At 37.1% G+C, this 18,106-nt stretch overlaps 1 protein-coding gene and 1 long non-coding RNA gene across 5 annotated transcripts in view; both read left to right on the top strand.

The window, feature by feature from the left end:
- LOC108165628 (rho guanine nucleotide exchange factor 7-like) overlaps nt 1-5,534 on the top strand; it is an 8,296-nt gene extending 2,762 nt beyond the window's left edge. The window contains exons 2-18 of one of the 3 annotated variants that reach the window (XR_001776351.1): nt 104-198; nt 286-381; nt 633-755; nt 834-972; nt 1,047-1,106; nt 1,202-1,348; nt 1,473-1,559; nt 1,674-1,752; nt 1,891-2,021; nt 2,122-2,337; nt 2,885-2,981; nt 3,105-3,194; nt 3,563-3,721; nt 3,944-4,040; nt 4,558-4,612; nt 4,975-5,330; nt 5,408-5,534. Coding sequence is in view for 2 of the 3 variants with exons in the window: in XM_017303584.1 (XP_017159073.1) it covers nt 104-198; nt 286-381; nt 633-755; nt 834-972; nt 1,047-1,106; nt 1,202-1,348; nt 1,473-1,559; nt 1,674-1,752; nt 1,891-2,021; nt 2,122-2,337; nt 2,885-2,981; nt 3,105-3,194; nt 3,563-3,721; nt 3,944-4,040; nt 4,558-4,612; nt 4,975-5,097 (1,794 nt within the window). In the remaining variant the exon portion in view is untranslated. Of the gene's footprint in view, nt 1-103; nt 199-285; nt 382-632; nt 756-833; nt 973-1,046; nt 1,107-1,201; nt 1,349-1,472; nt 1,560-1,673; nt 1,753-1,890; nt 2,022-2,121; nt 2,338-2,884; nt 2,982-3,104; nt 3,195-3,562; nt 3,722-3,943; nt 4,041-4,557; nt 4,613-4,974 lie in introns of all 3 variants that reach the window. The other 2 variants (XM_017303584.1, XM_017303589.1) reach the window with 2 other exon arrangements.
- Nucleotides 5,535-13,254: 7,720 nt separating this feature from the next.
- LOC103475239 (uncharacterized) overlaps nt 13,255-18,106 on the top strand; it is a 66,535-nt gene continuing 61,683 nt past the window's right edge. Inside the window, exon 1 of one of the 2 annotated variants that reach the window (XR_535311.2) lies at nt 13,255-14,058. This is a non-coding gene — a long non-coding RNA (uncharacterized LOC103475239). The remainder of the gene's footprint in view (nt 14,059-18,106) is intronic. The other variant, XR_535313.2, reaches the window with a different exon arrangement.

Here is an 18,106-nt window from a genome sequence, read left to right as displayed (position 1 = left end):
TTCTCTCTGTATAAATTTCTGTTCATTTCCTTCAGAGATTCATGGAAAACATGGACAAGTGTAAAAAAAGGATTTCTTTTTACCAACTCTGTGTCTCTGACAGGTCCTACAGAACATCCTGGAGGCAGAGAGTGAATATTCGAAGGAGCTGCAGAGTCTCCTGGGGACGTACCTACGTCCACTTCACCCCACAGACAGGTAGACGTTCCTCACCCCCAACACTGTATAAATAAAATTTTACATTACAGCACGTATGTCTCAAAATCATTTTCTTCTGCTTTCCAGACTTGGCAGTGTTGACATCGGTCATATTCAGGGAAATCTGGAAGAGATCTCTACATTTCAACAGATGCTTGTTCAGTCCTTGGAYGAACAGACCAAGTCAGTTTGTTTTTGTCTTTGTCTGCAAAATTTCTTTCTTTTTTTTTTTGTCAGATTCAAAACTGCTAAGAAGAACACGTAGCACTATGTTTTTTGTATGTTTTAAAGTACTTTTAAATAAACTTTAAGTCAGAAGTAGATGCAGCAGCAGAGACATCTAGTGGTCAGCTGAATTTAGTATTTTTTTTCTGTGTAATTGCAGAAATACAAATTTTTCCATTCAGTCTGATATTGCAGTGTAATTTGTGTAGACTTCCAGAGAACCARCAGAGAATCGGGGGTTTCTTTCTGAACCTGATGCCTGAGATGAAGGCCATATATGTGGCTTACTGCTCCAATCACCCGTCTGCAGTCAGCGTGCTCACACAGCACAGGTATGGACTCAAACCCTGAACACGTTTTGAAACTACAAACACTTTAAACTAACATGTTTATGAATGTGTGTCTCACAGCGATGATCTTGGGGAATATATGGAGTCAAAAGGAGCATCCAGTCCCGGGAACCTGACGCTAACAGTCAGTCTGAGCAAACCCTTCACCAGAATGGAAAGATACCCAGCACTGCTGAAGGAACTGGACAGACATATGGAAGTAAGAGTCTGTTTGTGGACCCAAAACTTCAGTCGACGCACATTCTTGTTTTTGATATTCTGGTCGTCTTTTAGGAGCAACACCCTGACCGAGCTGACCTCAGTGCTGCCATGGCAGCCTTCAAAGGCCTCGCAGTGAGAATGCTTCTTTTCCAGTTGTGAATCAGTTTTATTTCACATTTTGCAGAGTTTCTTTTTTTTTTTTTTTACCAGAGTGTGTTTTSACATAGGCAGAGTGTGAGGAGGTGAGAAAGAGGAAGAACCTGGAGCTGCAGATTCTGACTGAGCCAATCAGAAACTGGGAAGGAGAAGACATTAAAACTCTCGGCCCAGTTCTCCACATGTCCCAAGTCAAGGTTCACACGCAGAATTGCCAGGTACAAAACTCTGTGACGGAGGTGTTGAGTTTCGCTTTTTACCTGTCAAAGTCCGAATTGTTGTGATCTCGCCTGTGAGTCGAATCCAGCAGGATTTGGTGAACCACGTTTGTGTTTCTTCCAGGAGTCAAATGAACGCTTCCTCATCCTGTTCCCTCACACTCTGCTCATGCTCTCAGCTAGCCTCCGAATGAGTGGATTCATATACCAGGTATGTTATCATTATATTGCACAAATATTCATATGAATTGTTAKTTAGGCTCACMAACATTAAAGGAATTGATTTCCAGCTCTAAGGGGAACTCCTCTGTGTTTCTGTTTGTAGGGGAAAATGCCTCTATCAGGAATGCTCATCTCYAGAATTGAAGAYGGAGAAAACCTGAAGAATGCCTTTGAAATATCTGGTCACTCCCCTCTTTTCTCTCTATTTTCAAAATAAAATCATKTCAATAGAGGTCATATTGTTCCAAAAGATAACCCACTTCATGAGCTTGATTATTAAATAACGCATCATCTCTAACTGTGTGCCTGTTGTTGAGCAGGAGGCCAATGTGAGCGCACGCAGATAGCTTGTAGCAGTCAGCGTGATCTGCAAGACTGGTTGGACCTCCTCACTAAACACACACACACCACACCGCCTCAAGTGTGCAAGCTTCAGGATGTTTGTTACACAGTAAGGCTCCATGTTGTACCATCAGCCAGTGAGTTGATGGACGTTGACCGTCGCTGCTCATTCGTTCGTCTCTTTCTTTTCTCCACTGTGTCGCGTCTAGTTGCCCTCCCATCCCGCCGCTCACTCCAGATATTCCGAGTCTCGCGGGGGGAGCCCTTACCACACCCTGCCTCATCCCTCCTTAAATGGGACAATTTCCAGCAGCAGCCCCGTGTGGGGACCGCTGGAGCCACCGTGCACCCCCAAACCCTGGACCCTGAGCTGCCTTCGCCCTGCACCTCCACTACGGCCGTCGGCTGCTCTGGGCTTCAAAGAGGTGCCGATCGCAAACCCGTTCACGCAAGCTTTCTTATAGACCCACACAAAGCAAGGCGTAATTGTGAAGTGGGAGGAACATGAAASGGTTTTGAATATTTTTATAAACGGTGTGAAAAGTTAGCACACAGCTCCAGCTAGTTCAGTTAGTGATCAGGCCTGAAATCTGGCTGTAGTGGCAGACTCAAACCTGAGCCTTCAAAGACACATAAACACAGTTAAAAAGTCAGCCTTCTATCACCTGAAGAACATGTAACCTCCTGTTTAGGGTTTCTTTTGATTCATAATGACTGGAGCATTGATTGATACATTTAATGTTTATTTGCTTGGAGATTTTGATGATTGTGTTTTGACAAAATGTGATGTTTATTGCTTGTGTCATTATGAGTTATTGTAAGATGTTTTTATGGTGTAAAGCACCTTGTTAATGAAATGTGCTGTACAAAGAAACTTGTATGTAAATTTGAACCAAATGTTCTTGCAGTTACAGCTTTAAGTCTTTGAATTGTTTTTTWWTTTATTTTTGCACTGATTTTTGTCTTTTAAAGGATGTAAGTAAAAGTCCCAAAAACAAGAGGCCRCTGCTCCCTACCATAAGGAAACCAGAGAGGAAACCATCGGAGGAAGATTTCACTGCTAGAAAGAGTGAGYTCAGCACACTGAAAACAATTGAGCTTTTGACAGGTTTATTCTTCGCATCAAAACTTTTGGATGTATCCTCAACATCTGTCATGTTTCTGTTCCTCCCACCTTCCTCTGGTGCATCAGGCACAGCGGCTCTGGAGGAGGACGCTCAGATACTGAAGGTGATCGAGGCTTACTGCACGAGTGCAAAGACTCGCCAGACTCTAAACTCAAGTGAGTTACTTTATTTCTTCATATCCACACACAGTGTCTCAAACTGTTAGTACTGTGAATCACTTTTACTTCAAAGCTTTTTTTTTTTTTACTAACGAGTTTTTCTCTCTCCTCTCTTTTCTCTGATATTCATTCAACCTCTTATGTCACCCTCATCCATTCTCTATTTTCCTATTTGTCCCAATCAAACCATTATTATTTTTGATTTGTCCTTGTGTTGTCATGCATTTTCCTATTTTGTTTGCGATTCTTGTCCAAACCGACTTTATGGTTTTTCCGACACCTTCTTCMMCCTTTATCCAATATGATTTGATTTTATTCCCTCATCCTCCAAAACATGTAATTTGGTGTTTTATGGCACCGTAAAGCATGGCAGGGAACTGACCTCATGCACAACCATGTGCTGGCTGAGACCAGCCTCACAGTGGCTGCGCTCCCTAGTAACCTGCCATCTTCTGACCAATCAGAAGACTCCGATTATGACAGTATCTGGACTAATCAAAGTCACAGGACCGCCTCRTTTTCTCGTAAGACGTTGTTGTGAACCGTTTCTGCTGACTCAAAGTGTGTGATAGATGCTGTGTGGATGTCAGTGTGTTGCTGGAATCTTCCAGATACTTTTTTTTTAAATGTCTGATTCAGTTTCATTTAAGAATTACAATTAAGTTAGATTGTTTAAGTTGTGAAATACTCTGATTACCTTTTAAAAATTAAAAATAGATTTTGTTTTTTTACTTTTATTGTCTTAGGCTCCAGCAGAAAAGATGTCCATATGCTGTTCCCAGAGGAGGAGAAGATTATTGTTGAAGAAACGAGGAGCAACGGACAAACTGTAGTGGAGGAACGGTAATAAATCTGATTATATGCACATCATATTTAAACGCAGGTCAATTGTTTGATGAACTTATGCATTGCAATGTATCAAATGATTTTTTGTAGATGTGATTCGTTCTATTTTACTTCRTTTGGCTAATTTAAAGGGCTTGGTGACAAATACATTTCATTGTGATTTTTTTTATATAGTATACCATTGTGTGTTAAAGTATATGTGTAGACTAATACCCTTGCGTGTAGACTAATACCCTTGCKGATTTTTATTRATAATATTCCTTTATGTCTATATATGGATGGCTGATGGAAGAAAAATATTAAAACGGAGCTCGCATATTTATTTTATTTTTGCACTAGTAGTTTTGGATTAAGTTCTACTTCTAAAAAAAATTACCTCCTGCAACCGACATTCAGCTTCTTGCATTGGTTGTACTTTTTATTTTTGTGAAGGTAGCTTCCTCCTTTTCTCCTTGTTTTGGATCGACATTTAAACAGGTTATAGGGTATAAATTATATATTTTTTCTCCTGCAGGAGTCTGGTGGACACTGTTTATAGCCTCAGAGATGAGGTTCAGGAACTCAAGCAGGTCAGCTTCCTCTTTCTTTTTATGCCTACCTATATTCTATTTCATTTCAGGCCCAAAAATTGAGATTAGAATGAAGAAAAAAAAAATCATTTTGATATMTAAATTTTTKTTGTGTTCAGTTTAGCATTACGGGATACAGACTAACCAAGCAGTTGGTATTGGYCATACCAGTTTTCTTTCGTTTTAGGGTCACATTTTATGTGCATAAAAAAAATATAAAGCAGAAATTACACCACAAATTTTATGTGCATAAAATGCGTGCTGTGATTCCTACTTTGTTGTAGTATTGGTTTTTTGTCCCAGAGTTCTTGTTTTTTTTTCTCTTTTTTTTCTTTCTTAATCTGTCTCCTTCTGTTTTCCAGGACAACAAGAGAATAAAGCGGACGCTYGAGGAGGAGCAGCGAGCGAGAAAAGAGCTGGAGCGAATCGTCAGGCGGGTTCTGAAGAACATGAACGACCCGACCTGGGACGAGACTAACCTCTGAAACTGCTTCAGATTTTAAGCCAGGACCAATTTCTGACATTTAAATCATCATATGATGAGAGTTGTTAGCTGTGTGGACAGAAGCTGCCGGTAGTTTGTGCCACTCTTCATCACTTAATTTAACTTTAAAACCTTGAACTAACCCATGTGCCAAACCAGGGACCAGGAAACTTYCTGCCAGCTATCGATGAAGCCGCCCYTACTGTTCACGAAGTAATGAAGCCATAACAGCTGGTAGGCACGAGGATGTCACTTCAGTTCATCTTTTCTTCTGTTATTGGACCAATAATAATTTCCTTTTTCTTTCCTAGTGTTGTTGCTGCTCCTTCCACTGGTATCCAGGACTGTATTTTATTTGCTCCTGGTCCACAAATATGACAGTTTTAAATGAACAAGACACCATAGAAAAGTTCAGTAGTTAAGTCTTGATAAAAAAAAAAAAAAAAAAACACACACACTGTCACTGTCAATCACAGTTCCTGTGAGAACTTTGCATTCACTCATAGTGATGCGTATAAATGCTTCTTTTTCCAGAGCGGAGTCATTACACAACATAACACTTAAAGCTGCAGTATGTAACTTTAATAAAGAATATGTTTATTAAGCATTTATTAAAACTGTCATCAATTCGTGACAATACATTATGATTCAGATAATCTGTGAAAAGACTGAGCTCCTCTGCTGCTGTTAATCACACGGCGAGTGATTGACAGTGCTAAGACCCGCCTCCTGGCTCTCATTGGTTGTTTCTAGTTAGCACTGGGAGAAGGCAGAGGAGCTTGATTTTTATTTTATTTTTTTCCCCAGATTATCTGTCAGTAYTACCATACTGTTATGACATTATGACAGTTTCAACAAATGCATATAAAAAATATTTTCTACATACCGTTTGGTGGAGGTTTGACTTTAAACCAAATGTTAGTGGGTGTATCTATAATTCAGGCTCCAACTTCCTAACTTTAGAAATCATTCTAGTTTTATGGTGTATAATCATTCAGTCCTGGAAAAATGAGTTCACATGGTTCATTCCCATTAGGAGTTGCTATAAAACATTTAACTATATATTTTGTCTCCATATGAAATGAACATTTAAAGGAACCAACAAGCCAGCTATAAAGTTACCAAAAACATCATAAATCAGCCAATAATGCACCAGCGTTTATAAAGATTTATGAACTGCGGAAGAGTAATGAGATTATGTTATGGGACCACAGGGAAAAAAAATAACAGTCATATTTATCTTTGTTTTAATTTGATAAACTACAATAAAATATCTTGAAAAAGTTTGGTTTTCAAAAAACCTCAGGGCTTAATACCTTAAGTTTCCAGCTCCAAATTAACACCCATTTCTACTTTAATTTTTCAAGCAATATTTGAAGGTGTTCATAATGTTATATTGACTTGCACTGCCTCTTAAGCAAAAAAAAAAAAAATCTTTAATCAGTTATTTGGTTCTTTTACGTTTTAGAACCACTGTAACTTAAAAACATATTCCTTTCTGGCCTTAGAATCTATTCCTTTCATCATTAATGGTCAATAAAAATGCTTAGTTGTTCATGGTAAGACGACAAACATCAGAAGAGGCTTTCTACTGAACTCTGTTCAGTGGTTCCAACTTAGGTCTCATCCTTAATAATGCAATAAATGGGAAGTTTTTCATTCCTGTTGTCAAAACTGAATATTTTTCAGATACTATTGAGGCACTTTAGCTGTTAGATTTCTATAATCCATTGCAAAGTACAAGTTTGTTTGGTGAAACACTAAAAATGAGTAATAAAATAAAACTTAGTGCTAAATTGGAAATGTAATAATGGTAAAAACCATCCGACTCACTTTTTTGAGTTCTGCTTAAGCAATGCGACTGATGGGGGGGAACTCGATGCACATTTGTCTTTGCAAAGCCAAATTTAAAGCAATATTACACTGGAAAAGGTTTTTATTTTTGTCAATATGCAATTTACTGTTGAATAAGTCTTTTATTTATCTTTGTTTTCATTTTATTTTATTTTTTACTTGCTTTCATTAACACCTCTTTTCTACTTGACCCTGACTCACATCACATGTGATCTATAGAGCAGTTTTTCATCAGCAGTAGATGTACTGCTAAAACAAATATTGCTTATACCTTGACAACCTCTGTTGTGTTAGTTGTACGATMAAGTATGGCAATGATTTAACTATAACTTATGTATTTAGCTGTAACTGATGTAAATGTGTTCTGTGCCCTGGTGTTAGAATGATGAAAATGATTGCAGAGGTTACTATAACAACCATCTCTTATTTATTTCACCTATTGATCTGCCCATGAATAAAATGCTGAATCCAAATGAAACTTGAGTCTGTCATTGAGAATAAAAAGATGATTACAGTGTTTTGTTCTGTGTCCACCAGCTTTGCTCTTCTTCACTGTATATCTGGGTTTTTTTCCTCCTGGAAGGTGAAACTGCACAGCAAATTCAAAAGCGTTAAATGTTTTAGTGTTGGACTTTGTGGAAAAGCAGAGTTAATTTTACACTTAGTCACATTCTGTTTATGTAACTTTGGGGTGTATATTATTAGTAGTAGTTAAAATCCAGTGTTAAAACAAATCAAATCTAGAGGTGTTAAAATGGAATCAATAACTCTTTACTTCTGAACTCTGAACTCCACCAGCGGCTCTAACACTGAAGGAGTTAATTCACTGATTCCGCCCCCAGAATCACAGATTCCCACCGAAGCGACAGCAGCAAAGTCATTTCAGGACTATTTACTTTCCACCTGTCTGAAGTGTTTACCGCGCTTGGTAAGTCATTTTTTTCTCAGATGGTTTATAAYTATTATTTTGAGTTGAGCTCAACCTGTATGATAGACGTCACGTTCGCCACACGGCTCGGTGTTAGCATATTTAGCTTAGCATGCCGAATGTTAGCGGAGTATAAGTGTTGGAAAAAAATCAAGCCGGTGAACATTTAATCAAATTCTTGGCTAACTTGAACAGATCCGTAATAATCTGGAGTGTTTTTTATGATGTTGAACGTTTGCATGCATATTGGTCAGATTTATCAACCATGAATTCTTCGAAGATTCAAGCTCCAAAAATGATTACGTAAGTGTTAATATCTCTGAAACTCTACATTTCTGTAATTGAGGCTTGTTGTTAGAGTTGTAGTAAAAATGTATTCCTTCGTTCCATTCCTCATTATGTTTTTTTGTTTATGATCCAGGCAGTAGAGGAGCATGTTGGTGTCTCCGTCCAAACTTCACGAACAGCCCAACAACCTGAAGACAGTCTGCTAGTGAGTGGACATCTCTCTGGTGGAGTGCAGAGAGGAACTGTCTCTTATCAACAGAAACATAAACTGGATAAGAGATGATGGATCTGAATATCAGGTTGGTCTGTTATGTAATGTAATATCTGGCAATCTACCAGTTGAAAGAAAATGCACTCTATCATATTACATGAACTGCATTGCATTGATACAGGCTTTACTTTCTCCACTTTGTACTTTGAACAATTTCTTGCATATGATATAGAAGAAAAATGTATTAAGCATACTGCATTTTGTATGGCACAGCTGATATGTTAGACCCTTTAATAAGCAATATGTGAAAGTGACATGTGAAACATGCACATTATTCCACGTTGTAATATGTTTCGTAATTATGGTGCACGTTTTGAAATAAATGCATTTGAGAAAATCATTGACTCTTTATTAAATGTTTATTTTCCAAAGAATTTTTAAAAGTTCAAAACAATAAAGTACCTATTTAATATTAATTACAAATAACTCTTAAGAAGTTAAAAAAAATACTCTGAGAGTTAATATTAAGATCTAACACTGAATTAGTGTTAGTAAGTGTTAAATAATTAACTCCAGTAGGTTTGATATTTGACACTTTATTAGAGTTAAGGTACTAACTCTCCAAAAAGAGTTAAATTAACACTTTCTGATGTGGACCCATATAGACACTTTAAAAGTGTTGAAATCAAATCTGACGGTGTTAATCTGGGCCTCCTGGATTTGCTGTGTGCACCTCATTCTCAAGTGGAAATGGATGGGCATTTGGATTGCATTCCACACTTTTAAGATTTAAATTTTTTTTTAAACTCATGCTTCGTTTTCATTCAATTTCTAAATTATGTCAGATAAAATCCCAGTAAATCAACAGTGTTCCAGTTTTTTTATCCGATAACCCAAAAGTATCTAATTCAGGCTAAAATCTGAGTGAAACAGCGCCGCCACTTAACGTTATATAATTGTAGTGGTCGAAAAGGGTATTACACCTTTAGCAAACACGCAGGTGAAAAGCTTCCCATGAACAATAAACGTCAATGTAARTTATAACACAAGTTGCACTAAATGCGCACGGTATATCTGGAAGGAACACACTTATAATTATTAATATAAACTGTGTTGGCTGACAGAGACTGAATAAAGAGGCAGACTGGACAGCGAAATATGTGAGGGAAATAAATATATATATTTTTTTATATATAAGCTGCTGCGGCTTAAGTTTTGACGTGAACCTGCGCTGATACTGTTAGTAATGTATCTTCCTGGGTAATTGAAATGCCAGTCGACTTTAAAACTTAAGTTGCCTTTCTTTTTTGTTTTTATACACTATTTGTGTTGACATTATTTTGTAACAAAACACTTTTATAAACCTGAGAAACCTCTACAGCTTCAATCCATACCTATATAAAAAATGACGATCTCTTTTCTACTTGCTGAGTGCAGCACAAGTGTATATCGACTCAACAAATTGAATATAAGATGCTTGAGAAATGTATGTAACTAGCTCTATTACCAATTACCTACTGTCTAATAAAGTAATGAAGATATTTTTATCCGAGAGTGTAAATGTTCATTACACCTCTAAATTATATGCCTGCTCATGAAGTTCCATACTAATAGTAATATCTGTCCATCTATCTCAAACATTTTTAATCAAATTTGAAACTTATAATTACCCTTCCTTTTATGTTTTTATGCTACATTATTACATTTGTATTACAAAATATCCTTTGCACCATAGCAACAATCAGCTGCCCTGACCCTGTGCCTTTGTAGCTCACCCTCTAAAACAGTGGTCCCCAAACTACGGCCCGCGGGCTGGTTCCAGCCCGCCTCCACATTTGGTCCGGCCCCCTGAACAATACCAGAGATCATTCAGATTTTTTTTCATACATTGTATTTTCCGGTTTATATGTGGATTTTTCTTCAACCACCAGGGGGCTCTTTAGCAGGAAGTGTGTCCTGTAAACTGTGGGTGTTTTGTTTTGCATGGCGCATTGCTGCCATCTGTTGGACTTTTAGGGAACTGCTTGACTTTTATGTTATTTAATCAGTATGGTCTTGCTAGTGGTAGAGCAGATGAACACACGTGTTTGTTATGAACGCCGCATTCCAGGTCGAATTCTTTGAAGCAATGCCTGTAAGTAAGCAGCTTATACTTCAAAACGAGCCTTTATGTTAACATATGAGGAATTCATATGTTAAAGTTACTTTCCCTCAATGGAATATATACTAGTCAGTCCCAGTGACCATGTCACTATCGGTTTTTGCCCATGTGCTTTCTGGGTAAAAATCAATCGAGAAACGCACGCAATTTGTAACAGTTTCCGGCGGCGCAGGTGATAAACGTGTAACACTTTTTCTGTTACAAACTGACTCCGGCCCCCACCAGAGAAGGAAAACGTTATGTGGCCCTCACAGGAAAAAGTTTGGGGACCACTGCTCTAAAACATCAGCAGCCCTCCTCCATGTTTCACATTAAGAAAGTTGGATCTTTCGTCATAGGCCTTGGTGACTCCTCCAAATGTTTATGTTTATGGCTAAAAAGATAAATATTAATCTCATTAGTTCATATGAGTTTGTTCCCAAGGCATTCTCAGTTCTTTGGATATCGTTTTATGTTCTTTTCCTGTTTTATACAACTCAGTTACCTTTTCCTGCAGTTGCTTCGACATTTATTTAGCCTTATCCACGACTCAGAAATCAGAAATGTCAGTGTAGCACTGGATGAAAGAGGCAATGGTCTATCATGAGCCAAGATATTGTTACCTTTCGTATCCATTCAGAGCAGTTTGTGTCAACTTATGTGCAGGTTACAAGACCAAAATCAGGTATGTAATCTTTTTATCCGGGTCATTAGGGTAGTTTCTGTTGTCAGTATGATTTAAAACAAGTAATCAAAGTGTTTTAATAAGAAGTGGCAAATGAAAAATCGACAAAAAAAAAAAAATCGCTATGGTGTGTAAACTTATGACTGTATATTCGACATCGACTGACATAAATCAAAACTTACTGTATTTGTTGTGTAAAATCTTCATTCATACGTTTCTCCGCTAGATATGTGTTTGATGTTTCACCGTGCATCCGTTTGATAGTTTCCATGGTAGTCGTCTGTTATCAATGCAATCAATAACATCGCACGGCCGGACTGCCAGGCGGTTTTGGCAGAACACCAGTGAAAAGCATTATTCTCGCAACAACAGAGAAGAAAGGAGTCTTTGTGGAGTTGTCCCTACCAAATTGACAAGGCCTTTTACAGCCTTTGATAGAGACTGGCTGCCTCGCACAATGGAAGGCATATAAATCTGCAGATGTCTTCTGGAAAGCTCAAATGTCAACGCTTTTCACAACAGCACCGGAGCCTTGCAAGAGGAATAATTGATTAGTTCACCTTTTGTCTTGAGCCAAATATTCATCCAGTCAGACATGAAAAGGAACCTGCAGGATAAAAAAAGAAAAAAGGGAAGAAAAAAAACATCTTCTGCGTCAATCAGCATGTACAGAAATTATTACTTTTATTAAAAACTTGAATTTCTCAGATTTTAACATTTGTGGTTAATTTATTGACTTAACTGATTCAAATCTTTCTAGCCGTTATTAAGCAGGCAGGGTTATCTCATTGACTATTATAACTAGGTAACATACTGTGTAATGCTTCATCCTGAATCTTTTTCCTGAAGTGTTATTAACACTACTTAAATAAGAAATTTTTCTTTTCTGTTGAGTTCAGTGGCTTTTGTCTCATGAATGTGAAAGAAAAGGCAGCATAAGGCTGTAAATAAATGATTATTGTAGGCCTGAAATATCTAATTTACTCCACAATACATTTCTGGTTAGTGCAACTTAAATTATCATAACACCAGTGAAAATATGCACACAAAAAAAATGGTCCTGATGCAGAAAAGCAGCGTCACATTATCATATAACACCAGCGTTATTAGTTTGTAATTAACAAGAACTAGTTCTAAACTGGCTGAAAAACACATCATAAGCGTTTAATTATTGATTAATTTTTCATTTTGAATACTTCCAAACTGGCGAAGTGGCCATTMCCGTTTTATCCACAGTTTTCACTCCACACTATGGTTTTGTGTTGTTTTTAAGCAGTTGTGAAAACTTATACTGCTGCTGCGCATGTTACACAACAGGTTGTTGCTAGGTAATAAAAGCGTGAGAGATTAGTTGATGCCACCAATATTGGATGCCTACATCTCTCAGAAGGGTGTGAAATGATTGGATATTCTATCAGACCTTTTTTATCCATTGATATTGATCACTTGTCTATCACAAAATATTTTGTTATTGATTTAGTTCCCTGCTCTACGTTCAGTTAATTCCTGAATTAATGATATTGTCACATAGAGCCTGGTTGGTCTGGATAGTTTTATTTTTTCTTACCTTAATAATTGAAATAATCATTTGAAATTATCCTTGTCTGATTTCAAAATTTGTTTGACAATCTGACTTGGAGCTGATTGCTCTGATGGAGTCATAATATTTGCTGACCCTGCCGTGAAGGAAAYGACGRCGCGCCTCCGGGGTTTTATAAAACCAACAGGTACATGTTTGGTGACGACTTCAAAGCTCCTTCTAGCTGCACTTTATCTTTGTCTGTGTTCASTAGCCGGCGATAATTTATACTTGACTTGTATTGTTGCTTTGTGCGTTCCACTTCCCTCCAAAGCTGTGCCACTCATTTTCAGCCTCTGCAATTTTCTTCTCCAGTAGCAGAAAGGAGCACAAGAGGAAAAAGCCAAAGAACGATGACAAAGACAACACAGGACTCCTCTCTTTCCCCTGCCCTGGTTATTGTACAAAACAGGCGAGCAATAATTTTTTGTCATTGGTTTACTCCTAAAAGCCCATTTTGATGTCGGCGCTGAAAAGAAGGCAATAAAGAAACCTTTTCAGAGGAGCTGAATGAGAGAACGAAGAAGAAATGAATCCCTTTTGGATGTTGCGACCGGAGAGGCCTTTTTATTTTCTTTGCTCGGGTAATCAAATGGAGCTGAAATGAAAATGGAGTTTTCTATGAAAATAGGGGCCTTTGTTGGCTTTGGAAGGCTGGTAATTCATAAACAATAAGCCGGCTCCTTTTGTTTGGGTTATAATATATTCCTGCTGTTCTGAAAGAGGTCCCTCGCTGCACACACATGCACTCGCGCACATTGAAGCCAGGGTAAAAGCCAAAGTGAGGCAGCAGGGGAAGAGAGAAAGAGGGAGGATAAAAGGAGGCAGAGAGGCTGACTTTCTATTCATCCTCCTGACTGAGAGACGGCAGGATGCTCAACTCCTCACCTCACTTCCTCCGCTCGGCAACTTTTCCTCTCTGAGCATTTTGGTTCTTTTATTCCTGCAGGTGAGAATGGATCATTTTTGACGGGGTTGTTTTTTCTGAGTGCTTGGCGAGTCCTGAGGGAAGAAGTACGGACGTGAGGCTGTTGATGGATCTTTTTTTCAACGGATGCAGCATCTGATTCTTTGGGAAACAAAAATATCAACGTGATTGAAACAAGAACTGCAAAGCAAACAGAAGAGAGAACTGCACTTCACATCTTCAAGCGGCAATTTTTCAACATCCATCCAGTGAGGAGCGTGCATTAAGTGAGATTTCAAACCTTCTCGCCTCCTGTGACTGAAAAGTGTCGGGAAAACTTTCCTGAGTTGGAAAATGCTGAAGAAAGAAGGTACTGTAGGACTTTGACATAATGACTTTTACATTATTGTAGACYGAAAATTTAATATAACAGGAGAAACAGGCCTTCTACCAACCTGRCATCTAATCTGTATAATGTATAACAAAAGTAACAAATAAATAAAAATAATTCCCCATCAGAAAACATGATAATAAGTAAAAATAAGTAACCAAAAAAATCAAAGAAAATGTACAACTGAAAAATTAAATAAACAAAACCAAAATACATACAAATGTATATATTAATTAGCAATCCTAAATAAATGTTTTTGCAAACAATGAAAAAGCTAATAAAAAATATTAAGTCTAAAGTAGGGGGGAAACATCAAAAAACAATATCTAAGAGAAAATGACAAAACAATACCAGTATTACACATTGCAAGTTAAATAAGCAAAAAATTACAAACGACAACAAATGACAAAACATATTTGATTAAAAAAACTTGAGGAAAAATAAACATATTTATACAATAAACAATAATCCACAATATAAATTGCATAAATAGCAACAGGTGAAATAATTTGGGCTAACATGCATCTAAATATGCTAGAAATAAACTTACTATTACATTCACCTTGTGGTCAGGATTTGCTCTTTATATTATGAACTTTTCCACCAGCAACTACAWTTGTACCCTATCTCTTAAAAATGGTTCATTGTCAATTATTTGCTTGGGATCAAATGTAAAGGCTGTGCGAAAGTCAACAGGAAAAGTTTTTTTTATCAGAAACCTTTGCATAATGGTTATTCATAAAATCATCTCCATGCTCTGTGGCTTGGAATAATAATTTCTACTCTTTAGATGTTTTTGTATTCATGTGGATTGAGCTCAGGCTCTGCTGCGCTGCCCTGAGGTGTACCTCAAGGCATCATTGTTGGACCTTTGCTGTTTTTCAATCTACCTGCTGCAGTTAGGAGCCAGTTTTAAAAACCATAGCATCTTTTTTGACTTTATGTGAATCTTTTTCATGTATATTTCCCTTTGAAAAGCAGAACACACTCGGTTAAGACCCTCCTTACTTGAGACCCTTCTAGAAATGCTTATAACTGCCTATATTAATAGTTCAAAAACAAAATATAGTTTAATATGCATTAATACATAATGGAAGCCGTCTTAGCATGACTACAGAAGCTAACATCAATGGACTTCCACATCACTGCTGTTTGGGGCCACAGCTAATCAACGCCATTGATAAGAAACGGTGCTCCTGGATTGGCTGATTTGCAAACGCCAACCAATAATCTGTCAAGTAGAATTATATCTAAGTGTTTCAGCTTAGATATAATGCTAAATATGTTATTATATATTTTTTCTGTGAATATTTTAGACATGAATTTATCCACAAATAGGTGGGATTCTTGTGAATAATTCTGTGAATGCTCCTTCATCTTGCATGATTAGCTTGTCTTGATCAGAGTGTGTGGCTGTCACTGCAGCTGGGAGTGACTCCTGCACCAGATGTTACCTGTGAGCCTTTTAGGAAAGGAGAAGGAACCTGCAGCAACACCTGTTCTTGAGGGAAGGTTATGCATGTGTTCACTAGTCGCCAAAGGTCACTTTTCTGAAAAGGGATTGCTGAATATGTGTGCTCATGAACGGTCTCCACTCACTCAACAATGAAAAGCATACACGCTCAGGTGGGACTGGAGAGATGAGCGGGTGGAGCTTGTCATAAAAGTAGAGAAATTACACGTTGGATTGATTTTATTGGTTTTGTKCCATAGATTTGGTGTTTTGATGGAAATCAATTTAAAGCTGGCTGCTTTTCCTGAGTGCTTTGTTTTAGATTTTGTACAATATTTTATCTTTGTTTAAACCCAGAAGTTTAAAAAACAAACAAAAAAAAACAACTTCTAGTCTAATTTCTGCATTGCAATAAATCTATGTATCCTTCCACTCTTCAGTGAAATGTGCGCATTAATGTTGTCATGGGCTCCGTGGCAGGAAGCAGCTTCAAAATGTTCAACTTGACTTAAATAACAGCATTTTGTGGTTGCATAATTTATTGTATTAAATGCCATAGAAACAAACTTTTAAAGTCCTCTTTGCCCTCAATTTGAGGTGTCTAAAGTGCAGCCTGGGGGACATTTGTGACCCGGTGAGGCCCCCGACAAATATAGGACCTGGACACCATTTTGGATTTGTTTAGGCCAACATGTTCACAATCATAAGGTTCTTAAAGCATAACAAAAGTCAGGTATAGAAGAAAATATTTGTCATTTGTTAACCAGGTTTCTGCATAAATCTGAATTTCACGATAAATAGAGCCATAAACTTCCAGGATCTTTTACACAAAAGCAGACTTGGGTAGACTCCATCTCCACCAACTATCTGATGTCGGATGCACCTAAGAAAAAGTGACATATTTATAGTTTTTGCTGCTGAACTTTGACTAGAAAGATTATTCTAGCTGAAGCCCCCCCCCCAAAAAAACAAAACAAAAAAACCACCCCAAAACATGAGGAATCTCTAATCCTGTCTTATATTTTAGCTCTATAATGATTTACAAATCCAATTTTTGGTTCACTCAATAAAATGTTACATTTTTAGTTTATTATTGTTTAAAAATAATTTAAAAAGTAGTTTAATTTGGACATTTTTCTAAAGATAAATTGTTTTCAACTTGATAATTGTGTGGCACAAAGTTTGTCCCAAATTACTTGATTCTGGTTGTTTTGTGATTTTAAATGACATTTTGAYAAATTATACAAGCACAYTAATCAGTTTCTTAGAGATATGTTGTAACCTTGGAGAAGAAGGAAAAAAAGACATGCCAATTATATATATATATATATATATATATATATATATATATTCACGAGATATTGATTAGATTTCTCGTGATGTTCTTATGACATTAAACTCAAATTTTAGTGTAAATTACCATGGAGACGGACCCAGGTCAGAAGTGATGCTACTGAAAATCCCAAACTGAACTTGAAGTTACTTCACCACATTTATAAATTAAGTGGATAATTTAGAGCGTAGTTGAGGTTCAGCTGATAAGAGATACACGGTTGTGTTGTTCCAAACATTTCCCCAAGATTTAATCCAAAATCTGTACAATTCAACTGGGGGGAAAAAATGAAATCTGTTAAAAAATGTAAAATAAAATCATTGCAATAACCTTGTTGCGTAAGTGTGCTCACCCGAAAAAATTTACTTTRATTCGTATACCTGTTAGTCCAAGTCCAACATGTTTTGCTCTTGGTTTGGGTGCGCAGCAAACCTCAACAATATTAAATYAGACCAACCATAAATTACCTATTTTCAGTTATTAGTGATCATAAGACTTTCTCCAGAAAATCTCTTTCCAAATTTACACAGTCTGTGCAATACTTTGKAAATGAGAACCTTTTTGTAGATCAGTCGATATTAAAGCAGCTGATATCGATTTGCACTCAACAGCAGGGATACTTTCTAAATACTGACAAGCTAAATGCCGCCTTTCTACTGCTCTTATTCATGTGCTCAATATTTATTGTGTGATTCACTCTGTTACTTGTTATTGTTTGCTTGTGAATTTCTTTCATTTTTACTGATATCTAAAAGGCCCCATTAGAAATATTGARATTAAGAAAACTGCTGCACAGTYKGATATRAATGTCATGAAACTGAACAGGTTTGCAGATTTAAGGACAAGATTATTGCAGCTTTATAYACGTGCATCTCAAAATATTAGAATATCATTAAACATTTTAATATTTCATGTCACTGCTTTCAGAAAGTGAAACTCATCATCGTTATACATACTCATATCTTTACATAAAGAACCATTTTGGTTCATCCTGGACAGAAGGATRCCACAAACCCTGCCAGGTTTTCTATTAAGTTCTGTSTGATTCTCATTCAACTGGAGRCGTGTTACATTGTTAACACTTAAATTMCATCTAAATAACTCAGTGCCACCCTTAGTGACATCAGATCATCAGTTCAAAAAGAAAARCCTTTCATCTGAAAAGAGGACTTCTTTCACCAGATGTTTTCCTTCCACTCAACTTGCCAAAGAAATTGAGTGTGCCATAGCATTTCTGTATT

This window comes from Poecilia reticulata, linkage group LG2, assembly GCF_000633615.1.
Source record: "Poecilia reticulata strain Guanapo linkage group LG2, Guppy_female_1.0+MT, whole genome shotgun sequence".
Lineage (NCBI taxonomy): Eukaryota > Metazoa > Chordata > Actinopteri > Cyprinodontiformes > Poeciliidae > Poecilia > Poecilia reticulata.
Note: the sequence above shows the minus strand (reverse complement) of the source record. Positions and strands in the feature narration are given on the sequence as shown.